The sequence below is a fragment of the Phodopus roborovskii genome, unplaced genomic scaffold (assembly GCF_943737965.1).
Source record: "Phodopus roborovskii unplaced genomic scaffold, PHOROB, whole genome shotgun sequence".
Classification (NCBI taxonomy): Eukaryota; Metazoa; Chordata; class Mammalia; order Rodentia; family Cricetidae; genus Phodopus; species Phodopus roborovskii.
Window position 1 is genome coordinate 53685609 of NW_026126418.1, and position 19126 is coordinate 53704734.

The window sequence follows — 19126 nt, forward strand, 5'->3', positions numbered from 1 at the left end:
AGCCTCCTTTTTCTGCTTCCTGGTAACCATGATGTTGGCAAGTTACTCCCACTGCCATGGGTAAGCCTCTGAGCATGCTCTTCCCCACTACAGTGAACACTCTGAAACCATGAGCCAAAATAAACCCTTCCATCATTAATTTTGTCACTAGATAAGAAAAGACAGCTTTTTTGATAAAGGTAGATTATTATTATTATTATTATTTTAGCTTTACCATGAAAGCAAATGTAAGTGGAGATCAAGCCAGGAAGAGGGGGGAGAGAGAGAGACTTAGGTGGCGCTACATGTTGAGTGGCTGGCTGCTCCTTTGAAATGAACAACTTTAAAAAGATGGGTCATCATAAACCCTTCCATCATTAATTTTGTCACTAGATAAGAAAAGACAGCTTTTTTGATAAAGGTAGATTATTATTATTATTATTATTATTTTAGCTTTACCATGAAAGCAAATGTAAGTGGAGATCAAGCCAGGAAGAGGGGGGAGAGAGAGAGACTTAGGTGGCGCTACATGTTGAGTGGCTGGCTGCTCCTTTGAAATGAACAACTTTAAAAAGATGGGTCATCCCAACACACACTTCCTGACTTCAAGTCATATGCTCCACTGAGGCTCAGATAAGAACACCAGACCAGTCAAAGTTTAACTCGGTTTTATTGTCCAGTTTTGAGTATTTTCAAATTATACAACATGCAGTCTGCCAGAGTATCCATACATCTTCATTTAGAATCTAGAAGATAACCAGAGTTTTCCAAGGGCCAGGGAGGGTTGCTTCCAGATCTTTGGGGACATTTCTATCTCACAGGATAGCTATTTAATACACACTGCCACTCTCCCCATCAAACCACAGAAACAAGTTTGCCCACAATTTTTCTTAATGAAATCTACTGTACAGGAGGACATAAAGCCCAGAGAACACAAATCTGCAGTACACAATACACTTTACAAACTAGACAGATAGAATTCCACAGAAAGCCCTATTCCCCTTGAAGCTGCACACATGGCAAGTATTTAAAATCGATACACAATTTTCAGTAACTAAGCAGTAACTAACCATTCAAAAAATGGTGCCTCCTTTGGCAGTTATCTGGTCCTTACTCAATATCCGTTTCAAAACTTCAACTTATGTTATGAAGCAGTTTTAAACAATGATGGTTCTTTAGCTTGCTTAAGATAGGGTGAGACAATGAAGTGAAACCTGCCCATGACAAACTTCTGCTGAAGACTAGTTTACCCAATGTTGTTTACCTAGAGTCTCAATAGCACCCACCCTTCAAAGGAAGGGACTGTTGAAACTTTATGTTCCTTTAGCTATTCTTCTAGGAGAGTGAAGCTTATACAAACCCCATCACTTCAAGCTCTGGTGAAGAGCCCTGGTAGCGCCCATCTTAAGACTGGAAAAATCACTTCTCTATATGAACTTGAAGACTCCAGGGATCACTGGATCTACATTCTAGACAAACATTTTTTAGCCCTTCATTTATTCCAACATTTCTACAAATTCTGATTTTCTTCCCCAAACAATTCTATACCCTTTAAAAGTTTTAACACCTCTAATGTTGTACTACCTGCTGTTCAATAAAGCAAATTGTTCATTTGAAAAGGTGGTACGCACATACAGAATTCTCTAGGAACAGACCAAAATGCAGCTGTTGGTGTAAGTCCCAACCATAACTGCATTCATTATCAGCGCCCTGTGGTCCTGCAGGTGGACTTTATTTGTATGAGCCATTGGCTGTTCTCAGACAGCACTTCAGAGTAAACTTTCAAGAAAAAGGCATGAAATAGTAAATTATTTAGAGCAGAGTACACATTGACATATACACCAGTAACGTGCAGCGTGTGACCAACAGTGCAACCACTTAGCTGTTCAGAAGTGGGTTTTTTACATTTAGAATATAGGATGTAATAAGCTTTCAACAATGAAACTTTTATAAACATGTCCTGATAAAAGAATTAATAGTCAAAGTGAGATTAAGGGACCTGTTGAATAAACTATATAATCTGTTCCAATGATGTGCCTAGCTTTTAGTCACAGTGTGAGAAAATTAGATTAGAGGTCTTATAAAGACTGACGCTAGAAGAACTGACTGGCTGATCAGCAACTAACAGAATTATCTCTAAAAGACATCAAAGCCAACTTTCTCTGTGAATAAAAGTACAGTGAATTTTGTAAGGCCCTTGAAGAGATCAAGTAATGGGAACTACAAATGAATGCTGCCTTTTGAAACTTGAAAGTGCCCCACAATTCTTCAGAAGTAGAAAACTGGAACCTAGGGGGAAATTGCTTTAGAAAGAATCTACAATAATCCATTTTCTAATGGATATTAATGAAAGCCAAGAACATGGCATTACTGACCTGTGCCCAATTTCTAAACACCACAGTTGTCTAAAAGACAATAGCAAGTCCTATAGAATTATTTGATTGGCAGTCCTCTTACAGGCCAATGTTTCAACTTCCAAAGCCAGAGGCAAGCATAGGCAACAAGCTTCTAATCTGGTATCAGGTAGTCCCTGATAAGGTTTGCAAACTTGCCCTGCAAAGTACCCATCAGACTCCAGACCACAGCCAAGCAGTTATGTTGAGCAGACACTGGCAACAAAGTTAAACCAAGTGAACACAGTTAGACAAACACAAAATCATCTTTGTGAAATAAATACTTCAATAGAAGTTATCTTCTTTTCATGCCTAGTTAAAAGCAAAATACATGTGGATAAAAGAGCAACATTTAACAAATAAATTAAGTCAAAGCAATGTTGCTTTGTTAGGGAAAGTCTATATAAAAAGAATCTGAAGGTAATGTACATGACCCTTGACATTTTACACATGCATGTGCATGAGTGCACATATTAACTTTTTCTATCTCCACCCTCACAGCCATGAGAAAGCCTAAAGCCCCTCCCCACCCCTCCCAGGCATAGACTTAAATTTCAGTGGTGTCAGCTAGAAAAGATGGTGTGGAGCTTACACTTCATGGGCACATAAGATGCCAGGAAGGGTGGTTTCTCTGAGATTGGAGGAGAGGTTACGAACTAACCATTAAATTAATAAAAACAAATAGCAGCACATAGTATCAACTGATTTAAACCTGTCAGTTTCCCTTGAAACTCTACTACTTGGCAATTGATTCTTTTAGTAAGCCCAGCTGGAAGTAAAGAATTCCTTTTAGATTCATGGATTTAAATAAAATAATAGTTAAATGTTTTTTTAAAAAAAATCCAGTTATACTGTTTCTTTTCTTTTCCATCCTCTAATAGAAGAAGAAAAATCCCATTTGGTGCTAAAGAAAGACTTCAAATTAGCAGTTTGTGATGATGGGTTACAATGAAAATGAATCCACAGACAAGCACAAATCTCGTCAATGACTTTCCCCTGAGGAAATTCTTTTCCAACTACTGGAATGATGCTGGATTTCTTTAGGATCATCTCAAGTGCTTGATGGCTCACTAGAGAAAGAGGCCATCCCAGTCTGGGTTCCAGGGGACTGGGAGGAAGCAGTGCGAAGTAGGGGACCCCATCTCAACTCATCCAATTCTGCAGCATTTCCAACACTTCTAGAGGAATGATGTTCAAACAATTGGGCTGGCAGAGACTAGTTACTGCAGGTGTACCAGCGAGCAGCTTGGAGCTGAAATGTATGACTCTTCCCATTTTCATAGATGTGTCTGAGCAAATCCTACGCTGCTACTGTCAAACTGTTTTTCTGCCTTGAAGAAATCTGCTTTCATTTTACCAGGTGCCATACTAAAAGGTATATTTTATAGATCCAAAGACATAACCAGGTTATTTAAAATGCTCTCTGGTGTTGGTTTTGGAAAAGTGTTCAGAATGAAAACTTTGAACCCTATAGCAGCACTGTTTTTTTGTTCCCTAAAAATATAAAGTAATGTGTTTATTTTACAGGAAACCAGACAGTCGAGGCAGAGAATGGTCACTGATTCCACAGCACTTGGTTGTCCCCTCAAAGATGGCACAGCAGAGTGTTCCATTCCAATGCATCAGTGCACTGCAGGGACCTCCAGAGATCACACAATCCTGGAGGCCATGAAGTGGGGACGGTTCCAAGCAGAAAGTGGGTGTTTTGTAACCACTTCCTTCCAGTTCTTAGGAGAAGGATCCAAGCACGCATCTGTACACACAAATTCTACATAGCTCAAACACCTGAATCTGGTGTACTACAGACAGCTGGGCAAGCAAGTGTAAAAAGAAATGGAAACTGTATAGGAGGGGAAAATAAAGGGACTCGTGACTAATATAGTCCTTTTCATGCTACATGGAGTCATATCTGTTGAAAAAGAATGAGAGAAAGAACACAGGAGTTAGGGACCAGCAGAGATTCATTCCTCAGCCCTTTTGTTCCAGTCTAGGTGTCTAGAGCAAAGCAGTCCAATACAAATATAGTGTGAGCCCCTTATTCTATTTCTTCTGGTGTTGGCATGAAAAAGGAGAGGAAATATTAATCTTAATAATCTACTTATGTAGTCTAATATTAAAATATTACGTACACGTGGAGCTACATTTCACTACAGTATTGCCACTGAAAGACTGTGGCACACACCACCCCACCCTGCAAGGGTTTTCAGTCTTGTGTCTATTTTTCACTACCTGTGCTTCTCAGTTGGGACTCAGCTCACATAATGGATGATATAGCTTCCTACATCCTAGAGTTAAGTATTTTTGTCCCGACACAGTCAGTCTATATTCTCTTCTTAGAACCAGTAAGTTCTGAGCCTGTGTGTGATCAGAGTAGCAGAGGGTACTTTCTGCCCTAAGGGACAATCAGACAACATCATTTGTTAATAACCAGGACAAACATCACCAGGCAGGCAGGTCAGGTGGGGACTGATCTTCAAGTGTGTTTCACTGCATTGGAGTTGTAAAAGTTTCAATATGATACCCACTTCGAGTTCACTCTGCCTCTCCCTGGAGATCTGTCCATCTGATCCTAGGCAGGTAGGTCCCCAGGATGGGAGTTGTGGACCAATCTTTACTGGAAGCCAGTCCTGAGTGGTCTACCTCTAACTCTAGTAAACTCAGCACTCAGAACATACCAAAAGCATCAATCCCTGCCAGCATCATGGGGGCCTGGCCCATCTGTAATCTGGCCTGTGGATTTCCTGCAGAGCTCCTGATGCCCTAGGGTGCAAGAGGCGGAGGACATGATGGGTAGGAACAGCCCCATCCTTATGAAACCAAAGGAAGTGGTACAATAGGAAATATGTCAGACCCAAGGAAAACCTCATCTGCTTTCCTGAGTTTAAACCTAATAACCTAATAACCAGCACACTGTACTTCCTGTTTACCTCTAGCCTTCAATCCAAACTGATGCCCACCTACAGTGACTCTCCATCCTGCCAAGATACTTTTGCTATGTTTGTTCCTCTTCAACCTCCTCATTTATAATACCATAATCAACATCACATATTTTGTGTAATCAAACATAACATAAATTGTGTGTGAACACACATACACACACACAAAAGCAAGAGGAACACAGAACAGAAGAGAAACTGGCAAGAGAGAGGACACTTCATACTTTTGAAGGATGCCCATTCCCCCTGGACCCCACAGTAAACATGCAGCAATCTCACTCCATGTCATTTCCTTCGCTTACAACCCTGCCCGATTAAAAGGAACTTTAAGAACCTTTGATGATAATCTTGTAGTTTCTAGAAGCTACAGCAAGAAAAACTAAAAGTTTGTAGGAAGGACACATTCCACTCGGCCTTTCTTTAGAGAATCCATACTTCCTGTTGAGTGCAGAATGAAGTTGTCAATTCCAATCGACTTTGAGCTAAAAACCAACAGGAAGGAAGGTTTTTTGAAAACCACCCCTGGGATCGTACTCACCTAAGGGTTCATTCTTCCAAACATATCAGAGCCCTGGGCAGAGGGGATTGGTCTTCCTGTGTGCCCAGAGGCAGGGAGGTGCTGAGTGCATACCTTACATTGTGAGGTTATACACTGACACAATGACTGCAGGCAACCCATGTTGACACAGGAAGTATTCAGCACACAAATGCCATGGCACACCCTCAAAAACTCCAGCAGACCATGAAGTGACAAGATTTCCACAAGAAAGATGGCATTCAACCCCCCTCCCCCTAAGTACAAGATCCAGCACGTTTGGCCTAACAGTTTGAACAAAATGGGAGGTGGAGACACAAGGGAGGCCCAACCTACTTAGTTTAGTCACCTCAAGGGCAGTGAGAAAAAGTGGGCTGTGACAGGATGCTGAGTGAAAAAGCAGAAGCTGAAACAGGGTCCTTTCTCCACTACAATGAAGTATCTGTCCCCCTTCACTCAAATTCTCAGATCATTTTGGGTCCCACTACCCAGATGCCCATTTCTTTTGATGAATGCACCACAGAAAAGGGAAGGAAACATAGAAGGTAAGTTATTTCGCTCCACAAGAAAACCATGTCTGCCTGTGTTCATCTTAACATCCGCTTCTGTTGACTGTCTCTCCAGTGCTGTAGAAGAGTTACTCACTCGCCTAACAGTTGCAAGAAATCAGACCAAGGGATCAGACAGTGTACTAACCTGAGGCTCTGCCAAGCTGAGGCCAGCAGTTCAGAGTGGGAACGTGTGACCAGATTTAGAAGGAAATAGAATCACCTTGCTTTAGAAGGGGCAGAGAAAGCCAAAGGTGCTAATTATATATATATAAGGGTTTTGCAAGACATATTTCGATTGCAACCCTCGACTTTGGCTTTTGAAATTGCTTGCACTAGAATTAAGCTTAATCCAAACAGTACATAGTTTTATCTTTCCCTTTCCCTTTCTGTAGCTCAATCCCCATTTATAAGAATTACCAGTTACAGTTTGCTTGTTACTGTGGTGCAATCTGTAGCAGAGGGGAAAGAAATAGTTCCCCAGACGGGAGAAATGCAAAACCCAGACTACCGAAGCAAGTTCTTCCTGGTGCCACCAAGTCTCCCTCTGCACTCTAGGTGGTAGTTTCCAAGCCATCAACACCACCCACTGCTGGTACCTTTGTCCTAGTCCTTGAAGAAACTTCTTTTCTTCAGACCCCAGCTTCACGACTGCTATAAGATTAGTCAGTATTTCGAAGGTCAGAATTTTGCTAAATTCTTTTCTGGGTTTTTTTTTTTTTTTAATTCCTTCTTTATGGTCTTATCAGATCCCTATACAAGGGCCCTAAACTTTCCCTACATCACTGTGCAAGAATCTCCTCTGAAGTGGCAAGGATGGCTGCTTCCTTCACATACTCCAGCCAAGGGCACGCAGAGAAACAGACAAGGCAGCAGCAGCTTGGAGAAGTAGCTGCTACCTATTAGAGCAGACATCCAAGAGATTTGCAAAGTGCAAAGCAATGCCAATTAGCTAAGGATTTTGAAAGAACAATTTTCCCCTAACGTGTTGTGTATGCCCATAGTCATTCATATGTACATAGATACAGAGACACACAGATACACACAGTTATGCCCATAGTCATTCATATGTACATAGACACACAGAGACACACAAACAGATACACACAGTTAAATGAAAACAAACTGTTTAAAAAGTGTTCGGTGATTAAGAACCATACTGCTCTTGCAGAGGACCAGAGTTCATTTCCCAGCACCCTCCACTAACTCTAGCTCCAAGGGATCTGACACCATCTTCTGGCCTCTGGAGGCATCTGTTCTCATGTGTACATACACACATATACACACATAAAAAATTAAAAATAAATATTTTAAGTCGATTATGGTAACTTCTTTCAATTAACCATTCACTTAATGTTTTATTTTAAAATTGTATACGATACATACATATAACAACATAGCCTTCTGTTGCTACTGATCCTCTTTAAGGGTACAAAGGCTCCTAAGGACAAAACTTTAAGAACTGGCACAGAGAAGCTCTGAGTCCCTGGTCAAAGGCTGTTTGGCCCTTCTCTTTGACACACAGAATGAGGAACCCTGGCTATCCAGTGTGGACATGCACAGAGACAGGCACAGGGCTGCTTCTGCTAATGAGCCCTGACTCCTCCCACAGGCCCATGAGGCAGCTGAAAGTGGGATGAAACATGGCATCCTGGTCTTTTGTACCTTCCTGCTTTGGCTCCTTAGCTTACTACTTCAATTCGGTCCCTTAACCGCTCAGAGCTCGGACTGATGCAGCTCATGTCCTTTCGAAGCTAAAGGCGCAGCGATGTCATTGTCCTAACCTACAGCCACTGTGAGTTTCAGGAAAACCCTCACGACAGCTCCCTTACCCTCTAACTCCCTACCCACATCCCCATACCCCACACCCCCTACTCCTGCATGAAGGCAAGTATCCATGAGGGTCAGATTGTAGCCTGAAATAGAAGGAACCATCGCCTGAGAACCACCTGCCTCAAGCAATACGGGCTTCTGCAGACCCCCACAGAATAGGAACCAAGACAATGGCAAACTGACCACACCTTGACCAGCACTGTCCAGCTATGCATACATCTCTTTCCCCTGACCTGTTCTCCCTGTAGATAAATGTAAAGCTTACATCAAACGCCCTGAAACAGACGGGCTCAGGAGACCTTATTTGTTCCTTTTCCTGATGCAGCCACACTGAGCAAATCTGTCTCTGACTTTTGCCATCTGCCTGGCATATGGCAAGGTGGTCCAGCCTCTGTTCTGGGGCCTGTGAAACCTGAACCTTTACTCTGGTTATGAGACTTGCAAATGCCTGGTCTGTGCCCACAGACCCTAAGCTTTAGGTGCACACTGACACATTTGATCCTCAAAGGACCCTGTAAGTAGATGCTGGTCACACACAGGCACAAAGACAAAGTGACTTGGCCAGAAGGTAAGAGCCTGTCTGACTCAGACCAAAGTCAGTTTGGAACCTACTCACTGTTTCTGCCTGCAGTGGGCTCCTCGAATGAATGAGTTTTGTGGTCATGTGGTAGTTTGATGTAATTGGATCCATAATCTCACAGGAAGTGGCACTATTAGGAGGCGTGGCTTTGTTGGAGTGGATATGGCCTTGTTGGAGGACATGTATCTTTGTGAGGTGGGTTTTGAGGTTTCCTATGCTCAGGATACTGCCCAGTGTCTCAGTTGACTTCCTGTTGCCTCAATAATGTAGGAGTTAGCTACTCCTCCAGCACCATGTCTGCCTGCATGCCATCATGTTCCCCAACATGATAATAATGGAAACTGTGAATGAGCCACCCCAATTAAATGTTTCCCTTTATAAGAGTTGCTGTGGTCATGGTGTCTCTTTACACAATAGAAACCCTAACTAGGACAGATCATCTAGTCACAAACAACTAGATTTTAGAAGAGCAATATGAATGGTCTAGACATTTAGAGGGGACTGCACCTGTCTGGAGGATGCCTACATGCCACCTACATGCCAATTTCAGGATCTAAGTTGACAGCCACATCTGATCCACCCTCCCTGTGCAGTGTGACCCCATTTTTGCTGAGGACAGCAAGCTGTGTGTACAGCTTAGGAACACACAAGATAATTTACTTGTGATTGGGTGTCACACCCAAGAAAAGGTGACAGTGAAGAGACATCCTAATGATGGGGCAACACAAATGGTATTTGGGTGATTATGACAAAATGTCACAAATGAAAAAGACAGGAGAAAATCAGGGACACAGATGAGTAGAGTGAATGTGTATCCTCTTGGGAACCTCGGCCATCATCAAAGGCCTAAAAGGAAGGGCCTTGATGTAGAAGTAACCAAGCGCTTAGTGAGGAAATGCCATGCTGCCTGGGTGGGGGATGGAAGCAGGGGATGGCTGTGGGGGTGGGGGTTCTGAGGACATTGGAGCTTCAAGGAAGACATACACATACTGCAATTGGGCCAAAAGTTTAAGGCTTCGGCTTCCTTGTAAGTGAAGATGGTGAAAGGATGTGTGGTGGGGTGGAGGTACTGGGAGCCAAGGAAACACACAGGAGAGAACTGAGTTAGAATTACTGATCTCCCACCCCAGGGGCATATCTGGAATCACACTTGCATGAGCCCAGTTTACTGTGATGAGACTATAACGTAATATGTGCATTCCAAGTAGATGCACTCATCAGGGCAGGCTAAAGGTCTGCACCGGAGCAGGTGCACAGGCCAGGTGGTAGCAAGAGTAGGGATTTCAGACTGGGTCATAGGGAACTACTGTAGCAGCAATCACCAATGAACACAGGCATAGCTTCACTGTACACCTTTTCCATCCCATTATCCAGGAACTTAAAGATGCTATTTATACTAATAATTCAGAAACCTATTCATGTTAGAGATCCTAAATAGGATGGATATTGCTCAAGGACAGTTACAAGTCCAGGGACTGTCGGGTCACAGTAGGACGCCTAGGCTCCTCTAGGCCATGCTAAGCAGGAGATCCTGACAGGCTGTGGAAGTGGCTGCCCAAGTGCTTTCCTTATGTCTCAAAACATGAAATCAGAATGGAAAACCATTGATTTGCTTCAATAAATATACTTTCCATGCACTAAATGGCATTCTGCATCTACCATTATAGTTTCCAAAATGGCACCAAACATTTTACCAACGCTTACCAAAACATTCCACCACACTCCAGCTTCATACTCTACTCTATTTTTCTCTTTAACTGTCTCCAGGCTAGCACTTAGTAGGGAAATGATGTGATAAATTCCAGCACAAGAAAAGGCGTGCTGTCGTTTTAACAAAAGGGGTGTGATACCATGGTCTGGTCAAGGTACACGCAAGTAAGGACCGCAGCAACAGCACACAGAGGTCACATTGCACTTTGCTGTTTATTTTCAATGAAAACTCGTCTTTTATTAAATTATGCTAAAGCCAAGTGGTTTGGATTTTTGATTTGTAGTTTTGTTTTAATATAATTTCTAAATTGACTTTATGACCATGTTAAATATGTAAGAACAGGGAATGTATACTATTTTAGATTTATAAACATTTAAGTATTATAATAAATTAAGTTCAATCAACATTGGGGAGAGACCTCTGACAATTGTATTTGTTAGAAATGTTTTTACCATTATAGATCAACAGGTCCTAACCTATGGGTCACATGACCCCTTCATGGGGTCTCCGAAGATCACTGGAAAACACAGATGTCTACATTATGATTCATAAAGGTAGGAAAAAATATAGTTTTGAAATAGCAATGAAAATAATTTTATGGTTGGAGGTCATCACAACATGATGAAAACCACTGGTCTATAAATAAGGGAAAGAGACAAATAAATATCCTCCCTCTATACATAATGTAGATACATAAATATCTCCACATATGTCTACACACACACACACACACACACACACACACACACACACACACACATGCAGATGACAAATGTGGTTTCAAAGTCTAATAGGTGAGGATTTAGCAATGCCCTCCTAGCGCCATCTGGTGGATGTACTTGAACAAGTCCCTATTAGATTGCCAAGAGGAGCTATCTCCAGGGCCCTCAGATCCAGAGTGCTGGATAAATATTTAACTGGGTGTCTACACTCAGTGTGGAACCTCAAACAAGCACTCTGCATTGCCTGAGAGGGTCATTTCACACCGTGTCTATTCTCAGGCCTGCAGCCTTTCTCCCCTCCACCTGTTGTGCTGATAGCCTATGCTTTTCACTTGCTTGAGAAAGGAAGCCTGATGCCCCGGCAGTTTGACCTCTCTGCCCACCCCACCTACCCCCTTGCTATACTTTCACCTCTACTCCTGCCACCATAGGTGTATGGATACCACAGTCAATAATCAGCTATACTAGAATATCATCTGCTTTTTTAGAGAAAGGCACCTATCTCAACCCTACATTCTCCTTACCTCTGCCTTCCATCAAATATAGCTCCACAGTATCTGACTCATTCCTCTTTGCCACTACCACCACCACCCATCACCCAGTACCATCTATCACTACCACCTGTCATCCAGTTCCACACAAACTCTCTTAAATCTGTCCAAGGTCACCACCATCTAGCTTTCACCAATCACCTAGTAATTGTCACCCTGTAACCTTACATTCTTCTACTCAGATCTTCCCCTAGTGTCACCTCCTTTTTAATGACCTCTTACTTGTCAATTTTCAGGTCAGTCTATCTGTCCCCATGTTCCACCCCCCCCCCACTCTGTGGACCTTCTCTAAGACATCAGCTTGCAAACACAATGTGTGCATCTTCACTCTCGAGGTCTTTGGCCCTGGCCTCGGCTGAGCTTCAGAATCCTACCCACCTACAGTGGAACACTTTCCCCCAAATTGAAAAGTTCTATACTTAAGACTATGGAAGTAAACAACCCACAAGTCTCAGAAAGTCTCTGAAACTGATCAGGCATTATAGGCATCCCCACTACTCCAGCAAGGTTAGATGAGCAAGCAGTAAGGACTACAGAAGAGAGTCTCCCGCCTGCTGAGCTACCTACAAGTCATGCAGAGAGCACCAAGGTTCCAGCTGCAATAGACTTCCAATGATGCAGCTGTCTTTCTTTGGACCATCTTGTTCCTGTGAGTAACACTAACTGATCTGATTGATTCACCTAACTAAACTTTGGTGTAATCATTATTTTTGGTCTGCTATTGGTTTCTTATCTTGGATGAAAAGACATTTATTTGTGTTGCATCTCCGATGAATAATGTCACACAATGTAAATGGTACCTAGTCAGGGATGGATATAAACCAAAGAAAGGCTGGGAAGGGGTGGCTGCATGGTCCCTGCAATGGTTGTTAAGACCTGTGAGAGGAAATCCTAACATGGCTACCTTTCTCCGTGTGGTATGGGATGGTGTGCTTTCTTGCTGTAAATGGTGGCTGCAGTTTTTATGAGATGTGTGATGGGCACAAAACCAAGGCCACACTGCCGGTTAGTGGATTCCCCATCTTTGTGGCCATTTTCCTCTGCTTGGTATGGGGTAGCATGAATTCTTGATGAATACCTCATGACCATGGGATACCTCCAAAGAGCTGATAGATTAAATAATGTGTTACAGTCTCTGATAGTGACATGTATGAGGTGAGATCATGAACTGGCTGTAGTAACAGTGGTCTGACCTCTGGTATGGGTGAAAAGACATGTAACTGAAGCTCAGCTGTCTTCCCAGGTAGAGCTTGCTAGTTTGACGGGTACCTTAGAAAGGGTAATGAACATGTAGTAATTGCTTGCCTCCATATTAGCCCAATTTGGAAAGGATAGTGGAAAAGGGAAGTATTACATAGAGGCATTTCCTTGTTCTTATTATGGATACACAATGCAATAGTCTATGTTAAATAGCTTTTTTTTCTGGGATAAAAAAAAAAAAAAAAAAAAAAAAAAAACTAGAGCCTATGGAAGAAGTCAGCTAATGAGGAAAAGAGAATAAAGTAAAAGTGATTTGATAAAACACAAAGAGCTGGGTGGTGGTGATGCTTCCCTTTAACCCCTATGCTCAGGAGGCAGGGGTAGGTGGATCTCTGAGTTAGAGGTCAGCCTGGTCGATGGAGTGAGTTCTAGGACAGCGAGGACTACACAGAGAAACCCTGTCTCTAAAACAAACAACCAAACAAACACAACAGCAACAACAAAATCCATAGCTCTCAAAAGGGAAATCCATTACATATGGGCATTAAAACAGCTCATGCAAGACCAGGATAAGCAGGAAGTGTCTGTCTCTCAGCTCTGAGAATTGGGAAAGACTTCTAAAGATAAAAGGGGCTGTCACTGCCTGGCTTGTGGGGCTGTGGAACACGGGTGCAGATGGGATCAGTCTGAGTGCAGTGGCAATGAAGGAAATGAGACAAAAGATGGGAAAGCTAAACTGTTACATGAGAAACCAGTGTTGGATGGGATGGACTGACTCATGGGAACCGTTAGGACTAAACGTCATCACCAGGTGTGATCCTCATGAATATGAGGGGCTGGAAGATGATAAAAAGACAGGTGTCACTGAGATAATCAGCTTGAGAGAGGTAGTAAGCTAGATGCCTAGCTTACTGGGACTGATGGACCCATTTACACAGTTTAAAAAGAGACTGACTCCGTTGGGACCCCAGGAATACTATGGGGCTTCGGTGGCATTGCTGAGCACCATGGTGATACGTGACCTCCATGGTGTAAGAGAAGCTCTGGTAGATCTGAACAACACAGCCAGCGTGTACATGGGGCTCATGAAACACAACAGCAAGAGATAATAAGAAGGAAAAACAGAAGAGGGATCGGCAGGGGCTAGCAAGTGTAGTAAGATTTGTGCTAGTCAAACGCAGTGCTAGGGAGCTTCTAAAAGGCTTTAAAGCCTGAAGTAATAGTTCACAGAAGATAGAAATGATACAATAATATGCATGGCAAAAACTAAACCTGATGTGGAGTGAGCAGAGGCCATGAATAAAACGTGCTAAGGTGGAACTTGTCCGGGGTGATGAAAAGGACGGGGCTACAGTGCCAGGCTGCAGCCTGTCTGAAGTCAGGAGTCAGTTCCAGTGGCAAGTGAAGAGTGCATCCCTTTACATTAAGCCTACCAGCTGGCCTCACCACCAACAGCACAAGTAAAGAGACATACAACAGGCCTCTGACAACAGCAGTATGGAGGCTGGATGGCTCAATGGAAATGTCTATAGATTACAGAGGGTTAGACGGGTAGAGTCTCCCATCCATACCAATATACATAACATTGTATGTACCTTTTCCCCCTTTTCTCTTTTTATTTATTTATTTTGATTTGTCAAGACAGAGTTTCTCTGTGCAACAATCCTGACTGTCCTGGAACTAGACCTGGCTGACCTTGAACTCAGAGATGCACTTGCCTCTGCCTCACAAGTGTTGGGATTAAAGAGATGTGCCACTGTGAACAGCTTCTAACGTTGCACTTTTGAGGAAAGAATTTATAAATGTGATGAGATCTTCTTGTATGCATTAGGTCTTGTTAAGATTTCTTTTCTGGTATGCCCTTAGCAGCTCAAGACCAACTGGCATTTACTTGAAATGGATGAAAATGGTCCTTCAGCAATCCTGTGTACACTCTGTAACACTCTGTCATTATAAAAGGACAACCCTTGAGCATCTTACAGATTTATAAAAGCGTGTGGAGGAGCAGTTAAGGCAGATGTTGAACTTAAAGAGAGGCATCCTGCATAAGCAGGAAAGTGTGCCGAAAGCTTCCAGAGAAGTCAGGCTGGGACTGAACTGGAAGTTTCCTCCCTGCTGCTTCATAATGCTGAGAGGCGCTGTGCAGACTGCTGGGAGCCAACTGTCACAACTGTCCTACACTGGGCCCTGCATGCTACACTATCAAAATGCCAAGCAGGATATAACCTCAGGTGCAACAGTGGCATAGATGGTTTGGGCTGTGACCAACTGCTTTCCAATTAGATTTAAAGCCCACTCAGTAGGAGGAATTCATTTATGGTAGTGAAAGCTAAGGATGTTCACAGGACCCAGTGGAAAAGCAGCTGCTATGGTTTTATTAACTGGTTGTAATGTGCCTGTCATACTGCCAATTGTGCATATGCATGTGAGTCACTGTTCTGCAAATGGTGGCTTACCACAGAAACTCATAATCTTGGTGAAGTGCTTGAGAACAATGTACTGTTGCTGTGATACAGTAGCTTAATGCTTGGCCTTAGACAGACATCCAGGTCGCCCCCTCTGGGGTTCAGGGAACATCACAGAAAAGAGTATACAAAGAATGTTAAGAGCCATAGGAAGGCGTGGAATGTTGCATAGCATTGCTCTTAATTGGAACATTCCTTCCTGGAAGGAAGCTCATTAACATTTAGGAATCTTAGGAAGTCCCTGAAACTTACTAGATACACACAGGAAGTACCCAACTATGGTACTGGATAGATAAAGTATGCTATAAAAGGGCTTCAATTTCAGCTCACTGAGTAAAGAAAGAAAGAAATTGCTATGGTTGTTTCTCTGAAGGCTTTGAAATTTTTACTAGTTCTGATTTTTTTTTTCTTTTCTTGAGATGGTCTTTCTACATATCAGGTTAGACTGGAACTAAATATATAGTTGAGGATGTGAGGATGACCTTGAACTTCTGATCTTCCTGTTTCTATATCCCAAATGCTGAATTATGGTCACAACAATATAAAACATAGTTCCCTTTTGGGGCACTGATGTGCCCAACTAATGAGCTGCCTTTTCTAGCCTCCTGTGTGGTCATGTGCTTCTGATCCAGTCAGGGGAATATAGACCTCAGTTTTCATCAGTCCTCTAAGGGAGGCCACTTAAGAGAGGCTGCTATGGCCAGGAGTGCTACCTTGTCTTGCACTGGCTTCCTTGTGGAAAGAAGGCATAAGGCTCAAAGCCTAGCAGAAGTCATTCTGGGGACCACAGAGGACTGTTAGTTTAAGTTTCTGTGATATTTGTGGACCTCACCAACTGGCCCCAGACCTTATGCTTCCTCCCATGAGAAACAGACTGCTAGTGTATATGGGCCATGGTTACTTCAGGGAAGTAGGCATTACATTCTGGTGGACATCAAAACCATTAGCTATTCTTGGTAAAACAGAGAGGCCCAAGTAGGCCCCATCCCATCAGTAGCCTGGCCTATGGTCTAAGGTACTGCCTCCGCTCACCAAAGATGTGTTGTACTGAACCCAGGTCCCATACATGCTAAGTACACTCTCTGCCCCTGCCCCCATCTCCACCTCCAGGCCCCACCAGAATTTGAGGCTCTTCTGTGTTAAACTGCCCAAAATGCCTACCTTTCAGTTTTGTCCTCACTACTAACAGCATGCAACCAAAAACAGTTCAGTAAAATCCAATTTAATTTTATTTCAGACTGAAAGCACAGTTTGGACATAGATGGGTGGCTCATCCGCATTTAAGATATGTATGTTGTCCCAGTGCAGACTACCTAGGCCTGCCCTCTGGCTCCTGCTCATTGGACCAGGCCCTGAACTATTCCTTGTTGTTTGTGTAAAGCTGGGCCTTGGCAGTGCTGTCATTGTGCCCTGTATGAGGGCCTTGCTCCCTCTCATTCACTTATACCCCAATTCAGAAAGGACTGAATAAATGGGGGTTCTCCTCCATTCCTCTTGATCATAAAGACATCGCTTGATGGATGCTCACCTGCCTTGTCAGCTAGCCTCCCTAGTGAGGGCTCATAGCCCAGGATCAGTGTTTCCTGATCACCTCCTCCCATCTATACACTCAAAGTCTTGAGTTTTCCTGTCCAAGTTTTCTAGCACGCTATTGTCCATCTGCCAGCCCAATCTATTCAGTTACTAGGGGTAGGCTTGGCTCTTCCCTTACTCTCTTTTCAAAAATATATCACTTTTCCTTTTTTGCTGTCACAGCAATTTGAGTATATGTGTTGCAAAAACTAGGGCCCAAAGACCACATCTCAAAGAAAGTGGGTGTAGGCCCACTTGAATATAAATCATACATTCTTCAAAACCCTGTTTGTCGAGGCTCACATTAAGTACAAAAACATGACAATTCCTGGCTCTTTATATTCCGATCCTGAGACCAAAAGCCACCTGCTATGCTTATCTGGCAGAGGGAATTCCCACAGACCAAAGAGAGCTCAGATGAGGCACTCATTATCCTGAGAAGCGGGTGATTAGGCCAGGCATGGCTCAGGGTTGTACCAACCCCAGAGACCCATGGCTAGAAGACCCTCACGGCTCTCTATGTTGACAAAGCTAGTCCCAGATCTGTCTTGTCTGGATCCCAGGCCTCTCCTGGGACAGAGCTGAACTTATTTCTATTAAAGAATGTCGCTGAAAGCTGGGATGGGGCTCTGGAGTAGCAAGAGGGCTCTGCCTCCAAATAAGCCCAGGTGCAAAGAGAAAACACCCCAGACTGCAGGAACTCACTCTGCATTTACTTCTGGTAGTGAGTGGGGTTTGAAGAGCCACCTCCTCCTCGGATGGCATGGACAGCTGTTGGAGATGATGCCGGGTAATGTCCTGGGCGGATGGGCTTGGCTATATCCCAGAGAAAGGAGAGAGAACAACATCATTAGTGACAACCAGTCACGATGCTTATCAACACTTTGCACTGCTTATCTAGACTGCCCTCCCCAAGATCTTTCTGTCAAAAGAGGTCTGGCCTTTGAGAAGTAGAGTTGGTAAATTCAGGGCACCCACATAATTCAGGGAACAGGGAGAAAGAAGTGATTTATTCATTATCTTATTTGTAAGTATGAAAAATAAAATAAATAAATGAAAATTAGAAGCAAAGGATTTGGGGTTTTATCTGCAGTATATCCATGGTTCCCTATAGGTTTCACAAGAATTCCACCTGTGATGAGTTTCCTAGGAAAAGAGTCCACAATGTTCAGTAGACTCTCAAAGGGCAAGAAATCCAATAAATTCAATATACCACTAATCTATAGGATTTTAAGAATGAAAACACAAAGGCACTATCTTACAATATAGCTATAAAACAATATCTGGTGAAAAATAATGTTATATATTATTAGAGGTGTTTCGATTAAAAACAAATCTAGAGAACACCTGTATGTCCCATAATCCCCCTGGCTTTGTCCTGGCATCTACTATGGAACAGAAGCTACAACCACCATTCCTATTACAGTAAATGTCCAACTCCATAGGCCTGGGGGCTTGAACTTCAGGCCACCAATCAGCTTCCAGCAACACTCAGCTCAGTGCTGCCAGCCAGGCTCTTTCCAGTTATTTCTAAACCAGTGCATGCAAGAAGCTTTCCCCGAGGCAGACAGATGGTCTCCTTCATGATCCTGCTGAGAAATATTCATATATGACGCTAGTTCCAGGAGTGTGCCTCCGGTTACAGCCAAAAGCTGCAGCACAGCTGGCTTGTGGGGCTTAGAGTATAGTTCTGAAGAACACACTACACACAGGGCTATTCAGGAGGGCAGTGGTGCCTGACTGTTATGCTTCCCCAGGATGAGCACCCAGGTGCCAGGAACTACAAGTCCCACAGGCTCTATTATATCTTTTCAGATGAGTGAAATCCTAAAAAAGAGGCACAGTAGCTCCCTATGTTTGGAACACACATACCGATCTGAGCCGAATGTGCCCTCCTGGCCATGTTCTTGGCTCGCACAGCCTCCTTGATGCGATCCACCTCCTGCTGGTAGCGCTTGCGGTCCCTCATGGCATTCTCCTTGGCCTCTTTCAGTGCACTCTCCAGAGCCTTGACACGCTCGGCAGTAGCACGCAGTCTCTTCTCCAGCTTGGGGAGCTCACAGCGCAGGTCTGCATTATCCCGGACCAGCTGCAGCAGGGA

At 43.3% G+C, this 19126-nt stretch overlaps 1 protein-coding gene across 1 annotated transcript in view; it reads right to left on the reverse strand.

Moving 5' to 3' along the window:
* Positions 1-3256: 3256 nt before the first annotated feature.
* The window catches only part of Kif5c (kinesin family member 5C), a 151513-nt gene continuing 135643 nt past the window's right edge, over positions 3257-19126 (reverse strand). Inside the window, exons 24-26 of the mRNA XM_051184720.1 lie at positions 18898-19114; positions 17731-17841; positions 3257-4281 (exon numbers count right to left, since the gene is read on the reverse strand). Of these exons, the coding sequence (XP_051040677.1) occupies positions 17738-17841; positions 18898-19114 (321 nt within the window). The 3' untranslated portion in view covers positions 3257-4281; positions 17731-17737. The remainder of the gene's footprint in view (positions 4282-17730; positions 17842-18897; positions 19115-19126) is intronic.